Here is a 19,500-nt window from a genome sequence, read left to right as displayed (position 1 = left end):
AGAGGTCTGTGTGTATATCCCTCCTGCCCTAGAGGTCTGTGTGTATGTCTACTTGTCCTAGTTGTCTGTCTGTGTCCCCGTCCTGCCCTAGATGTTGGTGACCAGCCCCAACAGTCCTAGAGGTCTATGTCTGTGTGTCCCACCAGTCTTAGGTGTGTCACCTTGGTGTCACAGCTGCAGCATGCGGAGGGCAGTAAGACGTTCAGGACATCGTAGCCCTGGAGGTTCCGCACCCTCAGGTCCAGCCGGGGGCCCCAGCACTCCCTCTCCTGCTCCACCCGGAACAGAAGATGCCCGCTGTGTGACAGCAGGTCGTAGGTATGGTAAGCCTGGAACATGCTTTGCCCTGAGTAGGCGAGGCAAAGGAGACAGCAAATCAGATCCCGGTAAACAAAGTCAATGGGGGAAGAACCAGCCCCCGAGGAGCTAAAAGGAGCCTGTTGCAGGGTACATGCAACCACACGCAGTTTCTCTTGATAAGGCTTATTTCTTAAGCCTTTAAAAATACAGCACACAAAACAAAATAGCTTCTCTTCAGCATACAAAAACAAAAATAGCTTCTCTTCAGCATACAAAAACAAAACAGACAGTTCATCAAACATGTACATAGAAACCAGACCTTTGAGTAGTAATCTTCCTTCAGCATTTCAGTACTCCCTCTTGATCAGACAGACTGCATGTGTGTGCAGCCTGTGGTTTATAAAGCTTCCTAATGAGGCAGCTGGGATCTGACTAATTAAGCAGCCCTCAACTAAAATTTAACCTCGTCACTGCTGCACTGCAACCCTAAACATAGGTTTGCCAGGTATATGGCTGGTGACGTTTATTCAGCCTGTCACATTCCTCCCCTATTAGTGTGTGGCTGGGGCCACGCACGGCTGAAGCCCGACCATCCACCCCTTCTCTAGAAAAGAAATCAGCATTTGCATTTTTTTTTCCAGGCCTGTGCTGAATCTCAAATGAGAAGGGTTGGAGGGCCATATACCACCTGGTCAATCTAGCATTGGAGTCCATCATAGTATTTAACCACTTTAATGGAGCATAGTCTGTTACCAACGTAAAATGGACTCCCGGCAGGTAATGCCTCAAGGCCTCAATTGCCCACTTTACTGCGAGACACTCCTTCTCAATTACTGAGTAGTTTTTCTCCCTTGGGAACAATTTCCTACTCAGAAAAAGGATCGGATGTTCCACTCCCTCAAACTGTTGTGACAACACTGCCCCTAGCCCTATCTCTGATGCATCGGTTTGCACTACAAAAGGCCTGTTAAAGTCTGGGCTTCTAAGGACGGGACCCTCTGATAGACACCTTTTTATGCCCTCAACGGCTCTCTGACACTCCCTTGACCATACCACTTGTGTAGGGGCACACTTTTTTGTGAGGTCCGTTAATGGGGCTGCAACTTCCGAGTAGTTGGGGATGAACCGCCAATAGTACCCTGCTAAACCCAGCAGAGAGCGTACCTGCATTTTTGTTTGGTGGGTCGGAACTTCTTTCAGGGCAGCTACCTTGTCGGCTAGTGGCCTTACTTTTCCACCTCCCACTGCATACCCTAAGTATTTTGTTTCCGCCTTACCTAAGGCACATTTCTTAGGGTTGGCTGTGAGCCCTGCCTCTCTTAGAGATTTGAGGACCGCTTTCAGCCTATTTAGATGGGCCCGCCAGTGTTTACTATAAATGACAATGTCATCTAGGTAGTCTGCGGCATAAGACCTATGAGGTCTCAGCACTTTATCCATGAGTCTCTGAAATGTGGCTGGGGCTCCATGCAGTCCAAATGGCATTGTCACAAACTGGTATAAACCCATGGGAGTGGCAAAGGCTGTTTTGCACTTGGACTTTTCCTCTAAAGGTATTTGCCAGTATCCTTTTGTTAAGTCCAGTATGGATATATATTCCGCGTTACCAATGGCGTCAATTAACTCGTCCACCCTTGGCATCGGATATGCGTCAAACTTGGATACCGCATTGACCTTTCGGAGGTCCACACAAAATCTTACCTTCCCATCGGGTTTAGGGACAAGAACTAGTGGACTACACCACTCACTGCATGACTCCTCAATCACGCCTAAGTGTAACATTTCTTGTACCTCCTTCTCTACCAGGGCCTTACGACTTTCAGGCAACCTATAGGGACGGGAACGTACTTTTACCCCAGGTGCTGTCTCTATCACATGTGAAACTAAATTAGTTTGCCCTGGCAAATCAGAAAAAACATCATGGAATTGTGTAATTATTTCTAACAAGTCCACTTTTTGTTCAGAGGACAATTGTCAACCCATTGGGATTTTCTCGTCACCACAGCTGTTCCCCCATGGGGGCTGAGGACCCAGGTCCATTTCCTCCTCCACCGGGTGGATGAATAGAGACCGCTGCACCTTCCAGGGTTTTAGCAAGTTTACATGGTAAATTTGTTTACCCTTCCTGAACCCTGGTCTTGTAATCCACATCACCCGTGCAGCGGAGTACTTCGAATGGGCCCTGCCATTTGGCTAGGAGTTTACTCTCACAACTGGGTAATAATAACATCACCTGGTCTCCCGGGTGAAACACTCTCATACGAGCATTTTGATTGTAATGTCTCTCCTGACTGTCCTGGGCTGAGCTAAGATTCTCCCTAGCAAAATGGCCGACCACATCTAGGCGCTTCCTAAGGTCCAATACATATTGCAGGGTATTCTTAGAAGGGGACCGTGGAAGTCTGTGAACCGGGTACTTCTCGGCGTCGGAGACAGTGAGTACCCGGAAGTGACGAACCCGGAAGTCTCGGGAGACGTCACCAATGACGTCACTACGTCCCTAGTTGCCTATGCTCACTGTTGATACTTTGCGTGGTAACTGAACATCAGTACCACTGTTCTCTCTAGTCCCATTATCATACATATTTGGGTTTTAGAGTGTGTACAATTGTGTATCTTATGAGCCTGTCATTTACTCATATCCATGAGAGCATTGAACACTGGACATTTATTTATATACTGTCATTTAATCAGAATGCTGTTGATACATTGTGTGGGGACTGGACACCAGTACCACTTACTTCTCAAGTATCATATATTTAGCCTTCAGAATGTGTATCTTCATCAGATAGCCTGTCATCTATTTATAGTTGTGAGGGCAATTGATACTGGGCACAAGTCGTTGTCTACAAACACCTGGGCAGAGATCTATGCTGCCCATCTGTTAGACTCGCAGCACTGGTTTTTAATAGCTTTACCATATGTATTGTGCTTATAAACTTTAGAGCCAGCTATGATATGAACAGCATTTAGCCACTCTATATTGCAGAGAGGGCTCCGGGCAAAAGACGTTGTCAGAAACATCTAGGCAGTGACTCCTTACCAGCCAATTTGTTGGACTCGCAGCACTGGATTACAATAGCTGGTTCATAATATTGCATGTGGTTTTGACCATCAGTTGGCACATACCTACCTATCTCTATTTGAGGATACTTTGATAGCCTGTAGCTACATTGGATTATTATATCCTATTGATCCACCCCACCTCCACCGTGTTTTAATTCGCCGTTTATATAGGATTCATTTATAGAGACATTATATTTTATTTGAGGATTTCTCCCAATAAAGTTGTTTTTACCCCAATCCACTATACATATACTTCAGCACATTCGTGTCTTTATCAGGTTTTTAACACTTTACTCTCACATCAGTATCATTAGCCATTGTGTGCTCCCAATATAGGGGTTCTTTCTCTCCTTGTTCCATATTGCCCTTTCCCCTGGTTGTAGCACCTTAGTCACGGGCAGTAGCGAGGGTATTTTTCCCTCTCCCTCCCCCCTCCCCCTTTCCCATATCCCCTCCTTACCCTGGTTGTTATATTAGTATGGCCACCCTGAGTCCCAGATTTTTGCAACCAGTCCTGTTTGTCACAGCGTCTTTGCCTCCGAGTCTTTGGAACCCGGTGTCTACTGGGGAACAGGTCTGCGGAAAAGGGGAACAGTTTACCAGGTTTCTCCTGCATAAGAGAATGAGGCTCCTCCTGAGAGACTGGGGCCATTAGGTTTGAAAAGAAAGGCCAGTCACGGCCGAGCAAAATGGGGGCAGGGAGCCAAGGAGCGACTCCTACTTCGATCCTGGCCTCCTGACCTTTCATGTGTAGCAGGATTTTGGCCGTCGGATACCATTTATATCGCCGTGTATACACTCTATACTCCATGGGGAGTAAAAGGAAAGCACATCAGGCGGTAACAGTTCCCGGAAGACCAGCGTTTTTTCCAGAGCCTGAATCTATAAGGGCCTGGACGGTTTTACCACCAATCTGGACTGGAAGTAGCCAGGGCTTGCCACTTCCTCTGGGGAAGGCCGAGGCGACGGTCCTGCTGAAAGAGCAATCCATCTGTGGACAGTCCACATGACGGTGGCCTTGTTCTCCGCAGGCCGAACATGGAGAGGGTTCCCTTGCCGGAGGGTGCCGTGGATACCGCTCGGCGGGACTGGGTACTGGAGACCAGGCCTCCGATGGGTCCTGTGTGTGACGTCCTCTGAAGTTCCTCTCATTTAGCGACGAGTCGACATCAGGAAGTAGATGAGGGTCTCGGCGGGGACCAGCATTTGAACTCCTCCCTTGCTGGAACGACTGCTCCTTCCGTGGGATTTGGCGGTTGCATATGGATTGGCCGTAGGTTCCCCATTGGTCCGACCTCCCTCTTTGGGCGTCCGCAAGTGCCGGTGGAGTCGAATCCGTCGGGTCCAGGACACTCGCCTGCTCCTCAGCCCCAAGAAAGTTCTCAACTAGTCGGACCGCAAAAGCTAGGGTTTCAGCAGTATGGCGTTTGTAAGACGACATGTGCAGAGGTATGCAATGGAGACTTTTTTAAGGTGAAATTAAATAAGGCTTTTATTGTGCCTGTTTCTTTAACACAAGAAAATCATCCAAACGTATGCAAATAAGGGGTCAAACAAAGCTTCTGTTCTACTTGGGAGTATTTCTAGTGAAACCTACTGTATGCAGTCCACAACTCCCTTTAGATTAGCATGTCTCCCAGCCCCAAACATATATCTTGATATGTGCAGATATACAAAAAATCTTAGAAAGGAAAGTCTTATTTGTCTCTAGTAGGGGAAGGCTTCTTTGTTCTCCAGGTTTAGAAGTACTTTTCCCTGTGTCTTGCTGGCAGCGTGCAGTCTCTTCTGGCAGGCCCAAGACGTCTATCTCCTTGTTCAGCTCACAGGTGTGCTAAGGAGTCTCACTTCCTGTCTCAGAGGCAGGCTTTTTCTAACACCTCTAATCAGCGAGAACACAAGTCCAATAACCGCTGAGCGAGGACCCGGGGTCTCATCTTAGCGGTGTACTTCAGGTTCCGGGACTGCTGCCGGTAGGTCTCTGGGGTCAGACCTACTGCACCGACACACTTTATTCGAGCAAATACCCGGTATGTACCTGGCAGATACCTGGAATGTGCCGCTCCTAACCTCTGACAAGCCCCGTTGCATTTGCCTTCCCAGCCTGGGTTCATGCCTGGCTGATGGGCGGCTGATCTGTTAAATGATAATGATTAGGATTTAATAGGCTGCAATGCTTCGCGTGTCTACCAGATGGCATAAATTCATGAATTGTAATGCAGTTTATATATATATACTGTGCAGTATTGCAGCCAGCGGGAATAAAATGCTTAAATCCCTGCTTGGAAAATAACTCAATGCACTCGGGCAGAAAACAGTCACAAACCTCAATACACCCGGGTATACCCGAATTCGTGGGACTAGCCAAGCTCGAATAAAGTGTGTCGCCAGTGTAAGCGATCCAGTATGGTGGCTTTTACTTGTCGGTAGTCCATTGCCTGATCTGCTGGAAGGCCCTGATATGAGGCCTGGGCTTCTCCTATGAGGAGCGGGGCCAAAGCAGTTGCCCAGCGATCTGCAGACCAGCCCTGAGCTTCGGCAACCCTTTCAAACGTTAGTAGAAAAGCCTCTGGATCCTCGTTCGGAGCCATTTTCCTCAGGCGAACCGGGGGTTTGTTCACAAGTTCTGGACTGGCAGACCCCTGGAATTGGGTCAGCAGCCTGGCCATCCGCTCCTCCTGTGCTGCCTGCTGCTGGGTTGGAGCTGGGTTTGCTGCTGCAATAGTCTTTCATCTCTCTCTGCTTGTAGTTGAGCCTGCTCCTGCATTAACAGTCCCTGCTGTTTGGTCTGCTCCTGCATTAAACAGTCCCTGCTGTCTGGTCTGCTCGCACAGAAACTCTTTCAGAAATTCTTCCATTTTTTTTATCATTATTTTTTTTGTGTGTGTGTGTCTTTGTAAGGAATCGGGGGCCACGTCCCTTGCGGCGTGACCCCTCCTTACCCACTACCAGTACTGCAGCAGTTGCTGCCCCTGCCCCCCGTCGCTACCCATGCCGTCGCCCAGTGCATACCTTGAACTCTGCCGCCGCCATCTTGGATTCTGGCACTGGTGTTACAGACTCTCAGCTGTGCTCTGCTATTTCCTGGTCTCTCAGCCACTCCCGAGCAGCTCCTCGACACGCCTCCGCCATGCCCCTCGTCCGGATTGGTCACTTCCGCTTTAAATATCCTGCTTTGCCTTCACTTCCTTGCTCTGCATAGCTCTTTGCTTCCTGTGTAGCCTGGAAACTGTGTCGTGCTCCTGTTTCTCTTTACTCCTACAGATTTGACCCGGCTTGTCTAACATACCTCCCTGGCTCCCGACTTCGCTTACCTATCACGATTCTTACCTCTCAGACCCTTGGACACGGAAACGGATTTAACTACGGAACTCTCTATACTCCTGAACTCGGCAAGTACAACGACTATTCTGAATCTTAACCCAGGCCTGGCCACGCTACAACCACATCCCGGACCCGCTCCCTCTGCTCTCGGTGTGTATATTCAACATCCCACCTCAGTACAGGGGACTGGCCTGGTCTGCGGGCTGCACAGCATGACAGTATGCAGAGCCCAACTGAAACAGACCTGACTGAGGTGGGCCAAGTAATCAGGGGACTTGCACTTTGCATTGATACTTTGGGAACTCAGATCACAAGCCTGATACAACAGCTTTCCCAGCTTTCACTACAGCCTATTCCGGCCCCAGCCGCGCAGGGTGGCGACCGGCCATCAGAACTCAGGATTCCTACACCTAAAGCATATGCGGGTGACCCTCTAGCCTGTCGTGGGTTTTTGAACCAATGTGAAATACAGTTTGAGATTTCTCCCAGCCTGTTCCCCACCGGACGCACCAAGGTAGCCTATGTTGACTCTCTTTTAACAGGGGACGCCTTGGCATGGGCCTCTCCCATCTGGGAGTTGCGTGCGGAAACCACCCAGGATTACCAGCTCTTCCGCCAAGAATTCCAGCAGGTATTCGATATTTCCGCCCGCAGTGATACTGCCGCTGCTTCTCTTGTTCAATTGTCTCAAGGTCGTAGGTCCGTAGCCAAATACGCATTGGAATTCCGGACTGTCGCGGCGGAGACGCATTGGAACCAAGAAGCCCTTATTGCTGTGTTTGGCAAGGTTTGTCCGACTCTGTAAAGGATGAACTTGCAGTCCAGCCCAGGCCCCAGGGATTGGAGGAATTGATCGCACAATGCATACGAGTGGATCAGCGCCTTCAACAGCGCCGTCATGAACGCCAGTGCCCCAGAATTTTCTCGTCTGAACCTATTCTTCCGAGGTCCTTCCCAGCTATTCGCCCTGTTCTAGATGCTGTGGAACCCATGCAGATTGCCAGTCAAGAGTTCCGTAATACCGACAGGACTGCCGATAGAACCCCTGACCGGACTGCCGAAAGGGCTCGTCGCCGGAATGAGGGCATTTGCTACTACTGTGGATCTCCTGAGCATACGGTACGTTTTTGTCTTTTAAGGCCCAAAGAACAAACACGACCAATGGGGCAAGAGGGACTCATTTTGGGGTCAATATCTTCTCACCCTACCTCTGAAGAGGAACTCCCTAAGAGAATTATGCTTCCAGTCTCGCTTGAAGGTCCGAATTTTCTCGTAACCACAGCCGCTTTTCTTGATTCAGGATCCGGTGGTAACTTTGTGGATCAAGATTTTGCTACTCATAACAAGATTCCGCTCATTGCTAAGAAATCGCTGATTGGCCTCGAGGCTATTGATGGTCGTCCTTTGCAACCTGCCTTCATCACGTTAGAGACTCTTCCTCTCACCCTTTCTACCGGTACTCATACCGAAATCATATCCTTTGACGTGATGCACTCTCCTACCGTTCCAGTTATCCTAGGATTACCCTGGCTACAGCAGCACAACCCACACATTGATTGGAGGGATGGCAAGACAATTCAGTGGGAGCCAGAGTCAGACGCCTCACCATTGATGGTCATTTCTCCTACCACAGTCCTCGCGGGAGTGGAAACGCCCCTGGCTAATGATTCCGCTCTTCCTGAAGCATATGCGGATTTCATCGACGTGTTTAGCAAGACACAATAGGAGGTTCTACCTCCTCACAGACCTTATGATTGCCCCATTGATCTGGTTCCCGGCGCTGTTCTTCCGAAATGTAAGTCCTACCCCTTGTCTCTCCCTGAAACTGAAGCCATGGCAGCATACATCAAAGAAAACCTTGAAAAAGGATTCATTCGTAATTCTTCATCCCCCGCTAGTGCCGGTTTCTTTTTTGTCAAAAAGAAAGACGGATCCCTGAGACCATGCATTGATTACCGAGGGCTCAATCTCATCACAGTCAAGAATCAATACCCACTTCCGCTGATCTCCGAACTTTTTGATAGGCTTCAAGGGGCAAACATTTTTTCCAAGTTAGACCTCCGAGGAGCTTACAATCTTGTTCGCATCGGAGAAGGCGATGAATGGAAGACTGCCTTCAATACCAGAAGCGGCCACCTCGAGTATCTTGTAATGCCCTTTGGCTAATGCAATTGTATTGTATGTCTTTATTTATATAGCGCCATTAATGTACATAGCGCTTCACAGTAGTAATACATGGGGTAATCAAATAAATAACAGATAATATAAATAACAGATCATGGGAATAAGTGCTTTAGACATAATAGTAACATTTCGGAAGAGGAGTCCCTGCCCCGAGGAGCTTACAGTCTAATTGGTAGGTAGAACGTACAGAGACAGTAGGAGGGAGTTCTGGTAAGTGCGTCTGCAGGGGGCCAAGCTTTATGTATCGTGTTCAGAATATCCACAGTGCTATTCATATGCTTCTTTAAGCAAGTGTGTCTTAAGGTGGGTCTTAAAGGTGGATAGAGAGGGTGCTAGTCGGGTACTGAGGGGAAGGGCATTCCAGAGGTGTGGGGCAGAAAGTGAGAAAGGTTTAAGGCGGGAGAGGGCTTTAGATACAAAGGGGGTAGAAAGAAGACATCCTTGAGAAGAACGCAAGAGTCTGGATGGTGCATAACGAGAAATTAGGGATGAGATGTAAGGAGGGGCAGAAGAGTGTAAAGCTTTAAAAGTGAGGAGAAGAATGGAATGTGAGATGCGGGATTTGATCGGAAGCCAGGAGAGGGTTTTCATGAGGGGAGATGCTGAGACAGATCTAGGAAAGAGTAGAGTGATTCTGGCAGCAGCGTTTAGGATAGATTGTAGGGGAGACAGGTGAGAGACAGGAAGGCCGGACAGCAGGAGGTTACAGTAATCAAGACGGGAGAGAATGAGGGCCTGAGTCAGAGTTTTAGCAGTCGAGCAACAGAGGAAAGGGCGTATCTTTGTTATATTGCGGAGGAAAAAGCGACAAGTTTTAGAAATGTTTTGAATGTGAGGGGCGAATGTGAGAGAGGAGTCGAGTGTGATCCCTAGGCAGCGTGCTTGGGCTACTGGGTGAATGATTGTAGTTCCAACAGTAATGTGGAAGGAGGTAGTAGGGCCAGGTTTGGGAGGAAGTATGAGGAGCTCTGTTTTAGCCATGTTGAGTTTAAGGCGGCGGAGGGCCATCCAGGATGATATAGCAGAGAGACATTCAGAAACTTTGGTTTGTACAGCAGGTGTAAGGACAGGTGTTGAAAAGTATATTTGTGTGTCGTCGGCATAGAGGTGATATTTAAACCCAAAAGATGTTATTAGGTCACCTAGAGAGAGTGTGTACAGAGAAAAGAGAAGAGGTCCCAGGACAGAGCCCTGGGGTACCCCCACAGAGAGATCAATAGAGGAGGAGGAGGTGTTAGCAGAAGAGACACTGAAAGTACGATGGGAGAGGTAGGATGAGATCCAGGATAGAGCTTTGTTCCGAATACCTAGAGTATGGAGAATGTGGAGGAGAAGAGGGTGGTCCACTGTGTCAAATGCTGCAGAGAGGTCGAGTAATATGAGCAGAGTGTAATGACCTCTGTCTTTGGCAGCATGGAGGTCGTCAGTTATTTTAGTGAGGGCTGTTTCGGTGGAGTGAGCAGAGCGGAAGCCAGATTGTAGAGGGTCTAGGAGAGAATAGGTGTTGAGAAAATGGAGCAAGCGAGAGAATACAAGACGTTCAAGAAGTTTAGAGGCAAAAGGCAGGAGGGAGACAGGTCGATAGTTAGAAAGACAGGTAGGGTCAAGCTTGTTGTTCTTGAGTAATGGTATGACTGTTGCATGTTTGAAGGAGGATGGAAAGGTTCCAGAGCAGAGGGAGGAGTTAAAAATGTGTGTGAGCGTAGGGATTATAGTAGGAGCTAGAGGTTTTAGGAGATGGGAGGGAATGGGGTCAAGAGGGCAAGTGGTAGAGGGAGAGGAGGCGATCAACAGCGACACATCCTCCTCTGAGACAGTGGAAAAAGAGTCAAGGAAGGCAGGAGGAGAGTTAGGAAGAGGTGTAGGATGGGAGGAAGAAACAGAGGGGATGTTCTGCCGTATGGATTCCACCTTTTCCTTAAAATAGTCAGCAAAGTCCTGAGCGGAGATGGAGGAAGGAGAGGCAGCTGAGGGTGGTTTGAGTAGAGTATCAAAGACAGAGAACAGTCGGCGTGGGTTAGACTTGTGCATGTTGATTAGTGCAGAAAAGTAGGCTTGTTTAGCTTGCGAGAGGGCAGAGTTGAAACAGGATAGCATAAATTTGTAGTGAAGGAAGTCTGCGAGAGTGTGAGACTTCCTCCAGAGGCGTTCAGAGGAACGAGTGGAGGAACGCAGCATGCGCGTGTGGGAATTTAGCCAGGGTCTAGGGTTAGAAGGGCGAGTGCGGCAGAGAGAAAGCGGGGCATGTAGATCAAGAGACGAGGACAAGGCAGAGTTGTAGTTCCTGACCAGGTTGTCAGGGTCTGTAGCAGAGCTGAGAGAGGAGAGGGTGGAGCTTAAAGTGGACTCAAAGTCAGGTAAGTGAATAGAGCCCAGGTTTCTGCAGAACCGGGGGGTAGATGGAGGTGGAGAAGGGGAGAAGCGAGATAGAGAGAATGAGATGAGGTGATGGTCAGAGAGAGGAAAAGGGGAAATGGAGAAATCAGAGAGAGAAAAGTTTTTAGTGAAAACCAGGTCTAAGTAGTGGCCATCCTTGTGGGTGCTGGCTGCAGTCCACTGTTGAAGGCCAAAAGAAGAGGTTAGAGAAAGAAAGCGGGAAGCCCAAGGGAGAGAGGGGTCATCAATGTGGCAATTGAAGTCCCCAAGGAGAAGAACAGGGGAGTCTGAGGAGAGAAAGAAAGAGAGCCAGGATTCAAAGTGAGAGAGAAAGGCAGAAGAGGAATGAGTAGAGGTAGGTGGGCGATAGATGACCGCCACATGGACCGGGAGAGGAGAGAAGATCTGGACAGTGTGAGCCTCAAAGGAGGGAAAAGCAAGAGAGGGGGGAATAGGAAGGGTTCGGTAACGGCAGAGAGAGGAGAGCAGGAGCCCCACGCCTCCACCCCTGCCATCAGGGCGCGGAGTGTGGGAGAAGGAAAGGCCACCGTAGGAGAGGGCAGCTTCCAGAGCAGAGTCAGACTGAGTGAGCCAGGTCTCAGTTATAGCAAAGAGAAGCAGGGAGTGAGAGAGAAAGAAGTCATGCACAGAGAGGAACTTGTTAGAAAGGGAGCGAGCATTCCAAAGGGCACAGGAGAAAGGGAGAGAGGAGGGAGGGTGGCAGGGGATGGGTATGAGGTTGGAGGGGTTAACACCAGAAGGAGTAGAGATTGCATTTGGCAGGCGAGGACGAGAGCAAGTAGAAATAAGGCAGGGACCAGGATTGGGAGAGATATCCCCAGAAGCAAGGAGGAGAAGCATGGATAGGAAGAGGATGTGTGTGGATGATTTGTAGGGGTGTGTTTTAGTGTAGGGGATATAGCTGTGTGGTGTCAGAGGACGCAGGTAAGAAAGGAGTTCATGTGAACAAAGAAGTGGTGAAGGAAGGAGAGATGGAGATATATGAATAGAGTTAGAGACATACTGAGGCTGGTAAAAAGAAGTGCATAATTTGAGAAGAAGTGAAGTCACAGCAAATATAAATGGTAAAGGCAGCATCACAGCAGTAATGATGCAGTCTGGTATTGATGATATCCTCCTTTCCAGCGTAGTTCACATGCAGGAATCAGGGCCAGATGGGGTGTCCACTTCTTCCTCACTTCTTTTGAACTTCCTTTTAAACTTCAGTTGTTCAGTCGTCTTGCCACTTATAATGGGCCACTTGGATATGGGCTGCAGGCAGACTAGCTGTTCTGACTGGGTTTATATAGGCCTAAAAAGTCACCTGACAGTGGTTCTGTCTGCTTAATTAGCACATCTGAGGCACATTCAAACAGATTGTTTCCTACACAGGGTGTTCCCTGCCTAGGTGTCAATGCTTAATTTAATTAACAGTTGAAGCAGACAGGATTCAGATATGGGATATTACCTAAGATTGTTTCAGTTGCATATACTGAAATACACACAGCAAAGAGTTGAAGCAGACAGGATTCAGATATGGGATATTACCTAAGATTGTTTCAGTTGCATATACTGAAATACACACAGCAATGCTCCTGCTGTTTTTCAGGATTTTATGAATGATGTCTTCCGTGATGTTCTCAACTCTTTCGTAATCATCTATCTGGACGATATCCTAATTTTTTCTAAAAATCTTCAAGATCATGTCCAGCATACCAGGCTCGTTCTCGCTCGCCTTCGTGTCAATAATCTCTACGCTAAGCTTGAGAAATGTCTTTTTCATCAAACCTCTACTGCCTTCTTAGGCTATATAATTTCAGATAAAGGATTTTCAATGGACCCTGAAAAACTTAAGGCTGTTTTGGATTGGCCTCTGCCCAACTCTCTCAAAGCCATCCAGCGTTTTTTGGGCTTCTCCAATTACTATAGAAAATTCATCCGAAATTTTTCTACCACTGTGGCTCCCATTACGGCCCTTACCAAGAAGGGAGCTGACCCATCTGTATGGCGTCCGCAGACCGTCTCGTCCTTCGAAACCCTGAAACAATCTTTCGTCTCGGCACCCATTCTGCGACATCCCGATGTTAGTCTTCCTTTTACTTTAGAAGTTGATGCGTCTGATTGTGGTGCAGGCACCATCCTGTCCCAGAGATTCTTCCCTCAAGATAAGCTTCATCCATGAGGTTTTTTTCAAAGAAGTTTTCGGCCGCTGAAAAGAACTATGATGTTGGCAAGAGAGAGCTCTTGGCTATCAAGATGGCCTTACAGGAATGGTGACATCTCCTGGAAGGTTCCCGCGAACCTATTTCTATATTGACTGATCATAAAAATCTTCTTTATATCGAAAATGCACGTCGTCTGGGGTCTCGTCAACCCCGTTGAGCACTATTTTTCTCAAGATTTCATTATACTCTGTCTTATATTCCCGGTTCTAAGAACACAAAAGCTGATGCCTTGTCCCGACAATTTTCTCCTGAGGAAAGATCCGAAGAAACCCCTGAAACTATCGTTTATAATTTCCGCCAACTCATTTGAAATTCTCAAAAAGATCGTTGAAGCTCAAACACAAATTCCGAGTGGTCCAGAGGTACCGGAAGGAATTCTTTATGCCGCTCCCAGGTTTCATCAAAAGATACTAGAATGGGGCCACTCTGTCCGTTCAGCCGGCCATCCCGGCTTCAAAAGAACTTTGGCTCTTATCAAGCGTACTTTTTGGTGGCCTAATACGGCAAAGATGGTTCATGAATTTACTAGTGCTTGTCCAGTATGTGTACAAAACAAGACACTTCATCAAAGACCCTCAGGCTTGCTCATGCCCTTGCCAATACCTGAACGTCCATGGTCACACATTTCAATGGATTTCATTGTGGATCTACCCCCTTCCAGAGGGATGAATACAATTTTGGTCATCGTTGACCGTTTTTCAAAACAATCCCACTTTGTTTCACTCAAAGGACTTCCCTTCTCGCCCACCCTAGCTGATATCTTCACCAAGGAGGTGTTTCGCATCCATGGGATACCTACATCCATAGTCTCGGACCGAGGCACGCAATTTATATCGAAATTTTAGCGGGCTTTCTCCAAGAGGCTTGGTATGGCGCTATCCTTCTCGTCAGGCTATCACCCCCAGACTAATGGGCAAACTGAAAGACTAAATCAAACCCTGGAACAATACCTACGGTGTTTTATTTCCGATTCCCAGGATAATTGGGTTGACCTGCTACCTTGGGCGGAATTTGCAACCAATTCACTTCGTCATGAATCCACGCACGAAACCCCGTTCTTCGTGAATTATGGTTTCCACCCAAGTTGACTGCCAATCTCAAACATTCCGATAGGAGTGCCGGCGGCTGATGAATGGGTAACTATTCTTCAGGAGTCATGGATCAAGATTCAGTCCGCGCTTCTTAGCGCCGCTCAGAAATTCAAGTCTCAGGCAGACCATCGTCGTCAACAGGCCCCTAATTACAAGCCAGGGGACTGAGTTTGGCTTTCGTCCAAGAACATCAAGTTGAAGTCTCCGACCCCGAAATTGGCACCCCGATTCTTAGGGCCTTTTTTGATCCAGGAACAAATCAATCCTGTGGCATTTCGTCTGCAACTTCCGTCTTCCATGAGGATTCCAAACGTATTCAATGTTTCCTTGCTCAAGCCATTCGTCCAGAGCAAACGGTTCCCTGCTAAGACCTATAAACCCAAACCAGGCACGGTCCAAGGACACCCTGAATTCGAAATCCAGACAATCATGGATTCTCATGTATCCAGAGGAAAGATACAATTCCTTGTTCACTGGAAGGGTTATGGCCCAGAGGAACGCTCTTGGGTACCAAAGGAGGACATCCATGCTCCAGTTCTCTTGGACCGCTTCCACAAGAAATTTCCACAGAAGCCTTGGATGGATCGTCCGGAGGTCGATCCTGAAGGAGGGGTACTGAAAGGAATCGGGGGCCACGTCCCTTGTGGCGTGACCCCTCCTTACCCACTACCAGTACTGCAGCGGCTGCTGCCCCTGCCCCCCGTCGCTACCCATGCCGTCACCCAGTGCATACCTTGAACTCTGCCGTCGCCATCTTGGATTCTGGCACTGGTGTTACAGACTCTCAGCTGTGCTCTGCTATTTCCTGGTCTCTCAGCCACTCACGAGCAGCTCCTCGACACGCCTCCGCCATGCCCTTCGTCCGGATTGGTCACTGTCGCTTTAAATATCCTGCTTTGCCTTCACTTCCTTGCTCTGCATAGCTCCTTGCTTCCTGTGTAGCCTGGAAACTGTGTCGTGCTCCTGTTTCTCTTTACTCCTACAGATTTGAACCGGCTTGTCTGACTTACCTCCCTGGCTCCCGACTTCAGCTTACCCATCATGATTCTTACCTCTCAGAGCCTTGGACACGGAAACGGATTTAACTACAGAACTCTCTATATTCCTGAACTCGGCAAGTACAACGACTATTCTGAATCTTAACCCAGGCCTGGCCACGCAACAACCACATCCCGGACCCACTCCCTCTGCTGTCGGTGTGTATATTCAACATCCCACCTCAGTACAGGGGACTGGCCTGGTCTGCGGGCTGCACAGCGTGACAGTCTTCAACTGCAGGGGCCTCTTAACATCCCGGCACTTCTGACACCATATGTTGCAGGGTACATGCAACCACACGCGGGTTCTCTTGATAAGGCTTATTTATTGAACCTTTAAAAATACAGCACACAAAAACAAAATAGCTTCTCTTCAGCAAACAAAAACAAAAATAGCTTCTCTTCAGCATACAAACACAAAAGAGACAGTTCATCAAACATGTACTTAGAAGACAGATCTTTGAGCAGTAATCTTCCTTCAGCATTTCAGTACTCCCTCTTGATCAGACAGACTGCATGTGTGTGCAGCATATGGTTTATAAAGCTTCCTAATGAGGCAGCTGGGATCTGAATAGTTAAGCAGCCCTCAACTAAAACTTAACCTCGTTACTGCTGCACTGCAACCCTAAACATAGGTTTGCCAGGTATATGGCTGGGGACGTTTATTCACCCTGTCACAGAGCCAATCAGAATGCAGATACACCCAACCAATGGGAGAAGAACCCGCCCCGAGGGGAACATGTGACATACAATCTATATTTATTTATAAGAATATATTATTAAAAAGAGACACTATTATTGAATTATGATCTAGAAAAAAAAGGAGCATATATATATATATATATATATTAATAAGAACAATTATTTTCTAGAGCAATGACATAATAGCTATCACCTTTTGCTAGTTTCATTTTCACTTTCTAGAGAGAGAAAATAAAATGATATATGTCGTCCGATTAGATGTACAAATATTTTCCTTTTCTAGATTTTTCTTAGCGCATTTGACATTTGAATCGTTTCTCTGGATTACTTCATTATATACGTTGACGTTTGTGTTTAAATAATAATAGTATTATTTTCCAGGTCTGGATCATTTTTTTGTCTAGATAAATCCAGTTTATAAATGTTACAATTTTCCACATTTATCAGTCACAACAGTTGCTGGTGTTTTTTTTTTTTTTGGTAGATTCTTACGAGTTAGAAATTGTATCATTTTCTAGATATATTTGTTTATCGTTATCATAAATATCAGTTTCTGGACTGATTGATTTCCAAATATTAAAATGGTGTCGTTTTGTTTCATTGTAAATCTTATCATCTAGATTCTAGAGTATAATCTGCAGCCCACGTCCAAGTGGCCCATTATAAGTGGCAGGACTACTGAACAACTGAAGTTTAAAAGGAAGTTCAAAAGAAGTGAAAAAGTGGACAACACCTATTGGCTCTGATTTCTGCATTTGAACTACGCTGGAAAGGAGGATATCATTTATACCAGACTGCATCATTACTGCTGTGATGCTGCCTTGACCATTTATATTTGCTGTGACTTCACTTCTTCTCAAATTATGCACTTCTTTTTACCAGCTTCAGTATGTCTCCAACTCTATTCATATATCTCCATCTCTCCTTCCTTCACCACTTCTCTGTTCACATGAACTTCTTTCTTACCTGTGTCCTCTGACACAGCTATATCCCCTGCACTAAAAAAACACCCCTACAAATCATCCTCACACACCCTCTTTCTTTCCATGCTTCTCCTCGCTTCTGGGGATATCTCTCCCAATCCTGGTCCCTGCCTTATTCCTACATGCGCTCGTCCTCGCCTGCTAATTGCAACCTCTACTCCTTCGGGTATCAACCCCTCCAACCTCATACCCATACCCTGCCACCCTCCCTGCTTTCTCCCTTTCTCCTGTGCCCTTTGGAATGCTCGCTCCCTTTCTAACAAGTGCCTCTCTGTACATGACTTTTTTCTCTCACTCTCTGCTCCTATTTGCTATAACTGAGACCTGGCTCACTCAGTCTGACTCTGCTCTGGAAGCTGCCCTCTCCTACGGTGGCCTTTCCTTCTCCCACACTCCGCGCCCTGATGGCAGGGGTGGAGGCGTGGGGCTCCTCTCTCTGCCGTTACCGAACCCTTCCTATTCCCCCCTCTCTTGCTTTTCCCTCCTTTGAGGCTCACACTGTCCAGATCTTCTCTCCACTCCCGGTCCATGTGGCGGTCATCTATCGCCCACCTACCTCTACTCATCCCCCTTCTGCCTTTCTCTCTCACTTTGAATCCTGGCTCTCTTTCTTTCTCTCCTCAGACTCTCCTGTTCTTCTCCTTGGGGACTTCAATTGCCACATTGATGACCCCTCTCTCCCTTGGGCTTCCCGCTTTCTTTCTCTAACCTCTTCTTTTGGCCTTCAACAGTGGACTGCAGCCAGCACCCACAAGGATGGCCACTACTTAGACCTGGTTTTCACTAAAAACTTTTCTCTCTCTGATTTCTCCATTTCCCCTTTTCCTCTCTCTGACCATCACCTCATCTCATTCTCTCTATCTCGCTTCTCCCCTTCTCCACCTCCATCTACCCCCCGGTTCTGCAGAAACCTGCGCTCTATTCACTTACCTGACTTTGAGTCCACTTTACGCTCCTCCCTCTCATCTCTCAGCTCTGATACAGACCCTGTTAACCTGGTCAGGAACTACAACTCTGCCTTGTCCTCCTCTCTTGATCTACATGCCCCGCTTTCTCTCTGCCGCCCTTTTAACCCTAGACCATGGCTAAATTCCCACACGCACATGCTGCGTTCCTCCACTCGTTTCTCTGAACACCTCTGGAGGAAATCTCATACTCTCGCAGGCTTCCTTTACTACAAATTTATGCTATCCTGTTTCAACTCTGCCCTCTCGCAAGCTAAACAAGCCTACTTTTCTTCACTAATCAACATGCACAAGTCTAACCCACGCCGACTGTTCTCTGTCTTTGATACTCTACTCAAACCACCCTCAGCTGCCTCTCCTTCCTCAATCTCCGCTCAGGACTTGGTTGACTATTTAAGGAAAAGGTGGAATCCATACGTCAGAACATCCCCTCTGTTTCTTCCTCCCATCCTACACCACTTCCTAACTGTCCTCCTGCCTTCCTTGACTCTTTTTCCACTGTCACAGAGGAGGATGTGTCGCTGTTGATCGCCTCTTCTCCCTCTACCACTTGCTCTCTTCACCCCATTCCCTCCCATCTCCTAAAACCTCTTGGTCCTACTATAATCTCTACGCTCACACACATTTTTAACTCCTCCCTCTACTCTGGAACCTTTCCATCCTCCTTCAAACATGCAACAGTTATACCATTACTCAAAAACAGCAAGCTTGACACTACCTGTCTTTCTAACTATCGACCTGTCTCCCTCCTGCCTTTTGCCTCTAAACTCCTTGAACGTCTTGTATTCTCTCGCTTCCTCCATTTTCTCAACACCTATTCTCTCCTAGACCCTCAACAATCTGGCTTCCGCACTGCTCACTCCATGGAAACAGCCCTCACTAAAATAACTGACAACCTCCATGCTGCCAAAGTCAGAGGTCATTACACTGCTCATATTACTCGACCTCTCTGCAGCATTTGACACCGTGGACCACCCTCTTCTCCTTCACATTCTCCATACTCTTGGTATTCGGAACAAAGCTTTATCCTGGATCTCATCCTACCTCTCCCATCGTACTTTCAATATCTCTTCTGCTAACACCTCCTCCTCCTCTATTGATCTCTCTGTGGGGGTGCCCCAGGGCTCTGTCCTGGGACCTCTTCTCTTTTCTCTGTACACACTCTCTCTAGGTGACCTAATAACATATTTTGGGTTTAAATATCACCTCTATGCTGACGACACACAAATGTACTTTTCAACACCCGACCT

At 47.5% G+C, this 19,500-nt stretch overlaps 1 protein-coding gene across 2 annotated transcripts in view; it reads right to left on the bottom strand.

Annotated features, from left to right (window-relative positions):
• Window positions 1–19,500, bottom strand: part of LOC142493033 (phospholipid scramblase 3-like) — a 42,199-nt gene that overhangs the window by 14,072 nt on the left and 8,627 nt on the right. For both annotated transcript variants that reach the window (XM_075596444.1, XM_075596445.1), the window contains exon 4: window positions 162–346. In XM_075596444.1, the coding sequence (XP_075452559.1) occupies window positions 162–346 (185 nt within the window). The remainder of the gene's footprint in view (window positions 1–161; window positions 347–19,500) is intronic.

This window comes from Ascaphus truei, chromosome 4, assembly GCF_040206685.1.
Source record: "Ascaphus truei isolate aAscTru1 chromosome 4, aAscTru1.hap1, whole genome shotgun sequence".
In the NCBI taxonomy this organism is placed as follows: Eukaryota; Metazoa; Chordata; class Amphibia; order Anura; family Ascaphidae; genus Ascaphus; species Ascaphus truei.
This window is presented reverse-complemented; position numbering and strand designations above follow the sequence as displayed.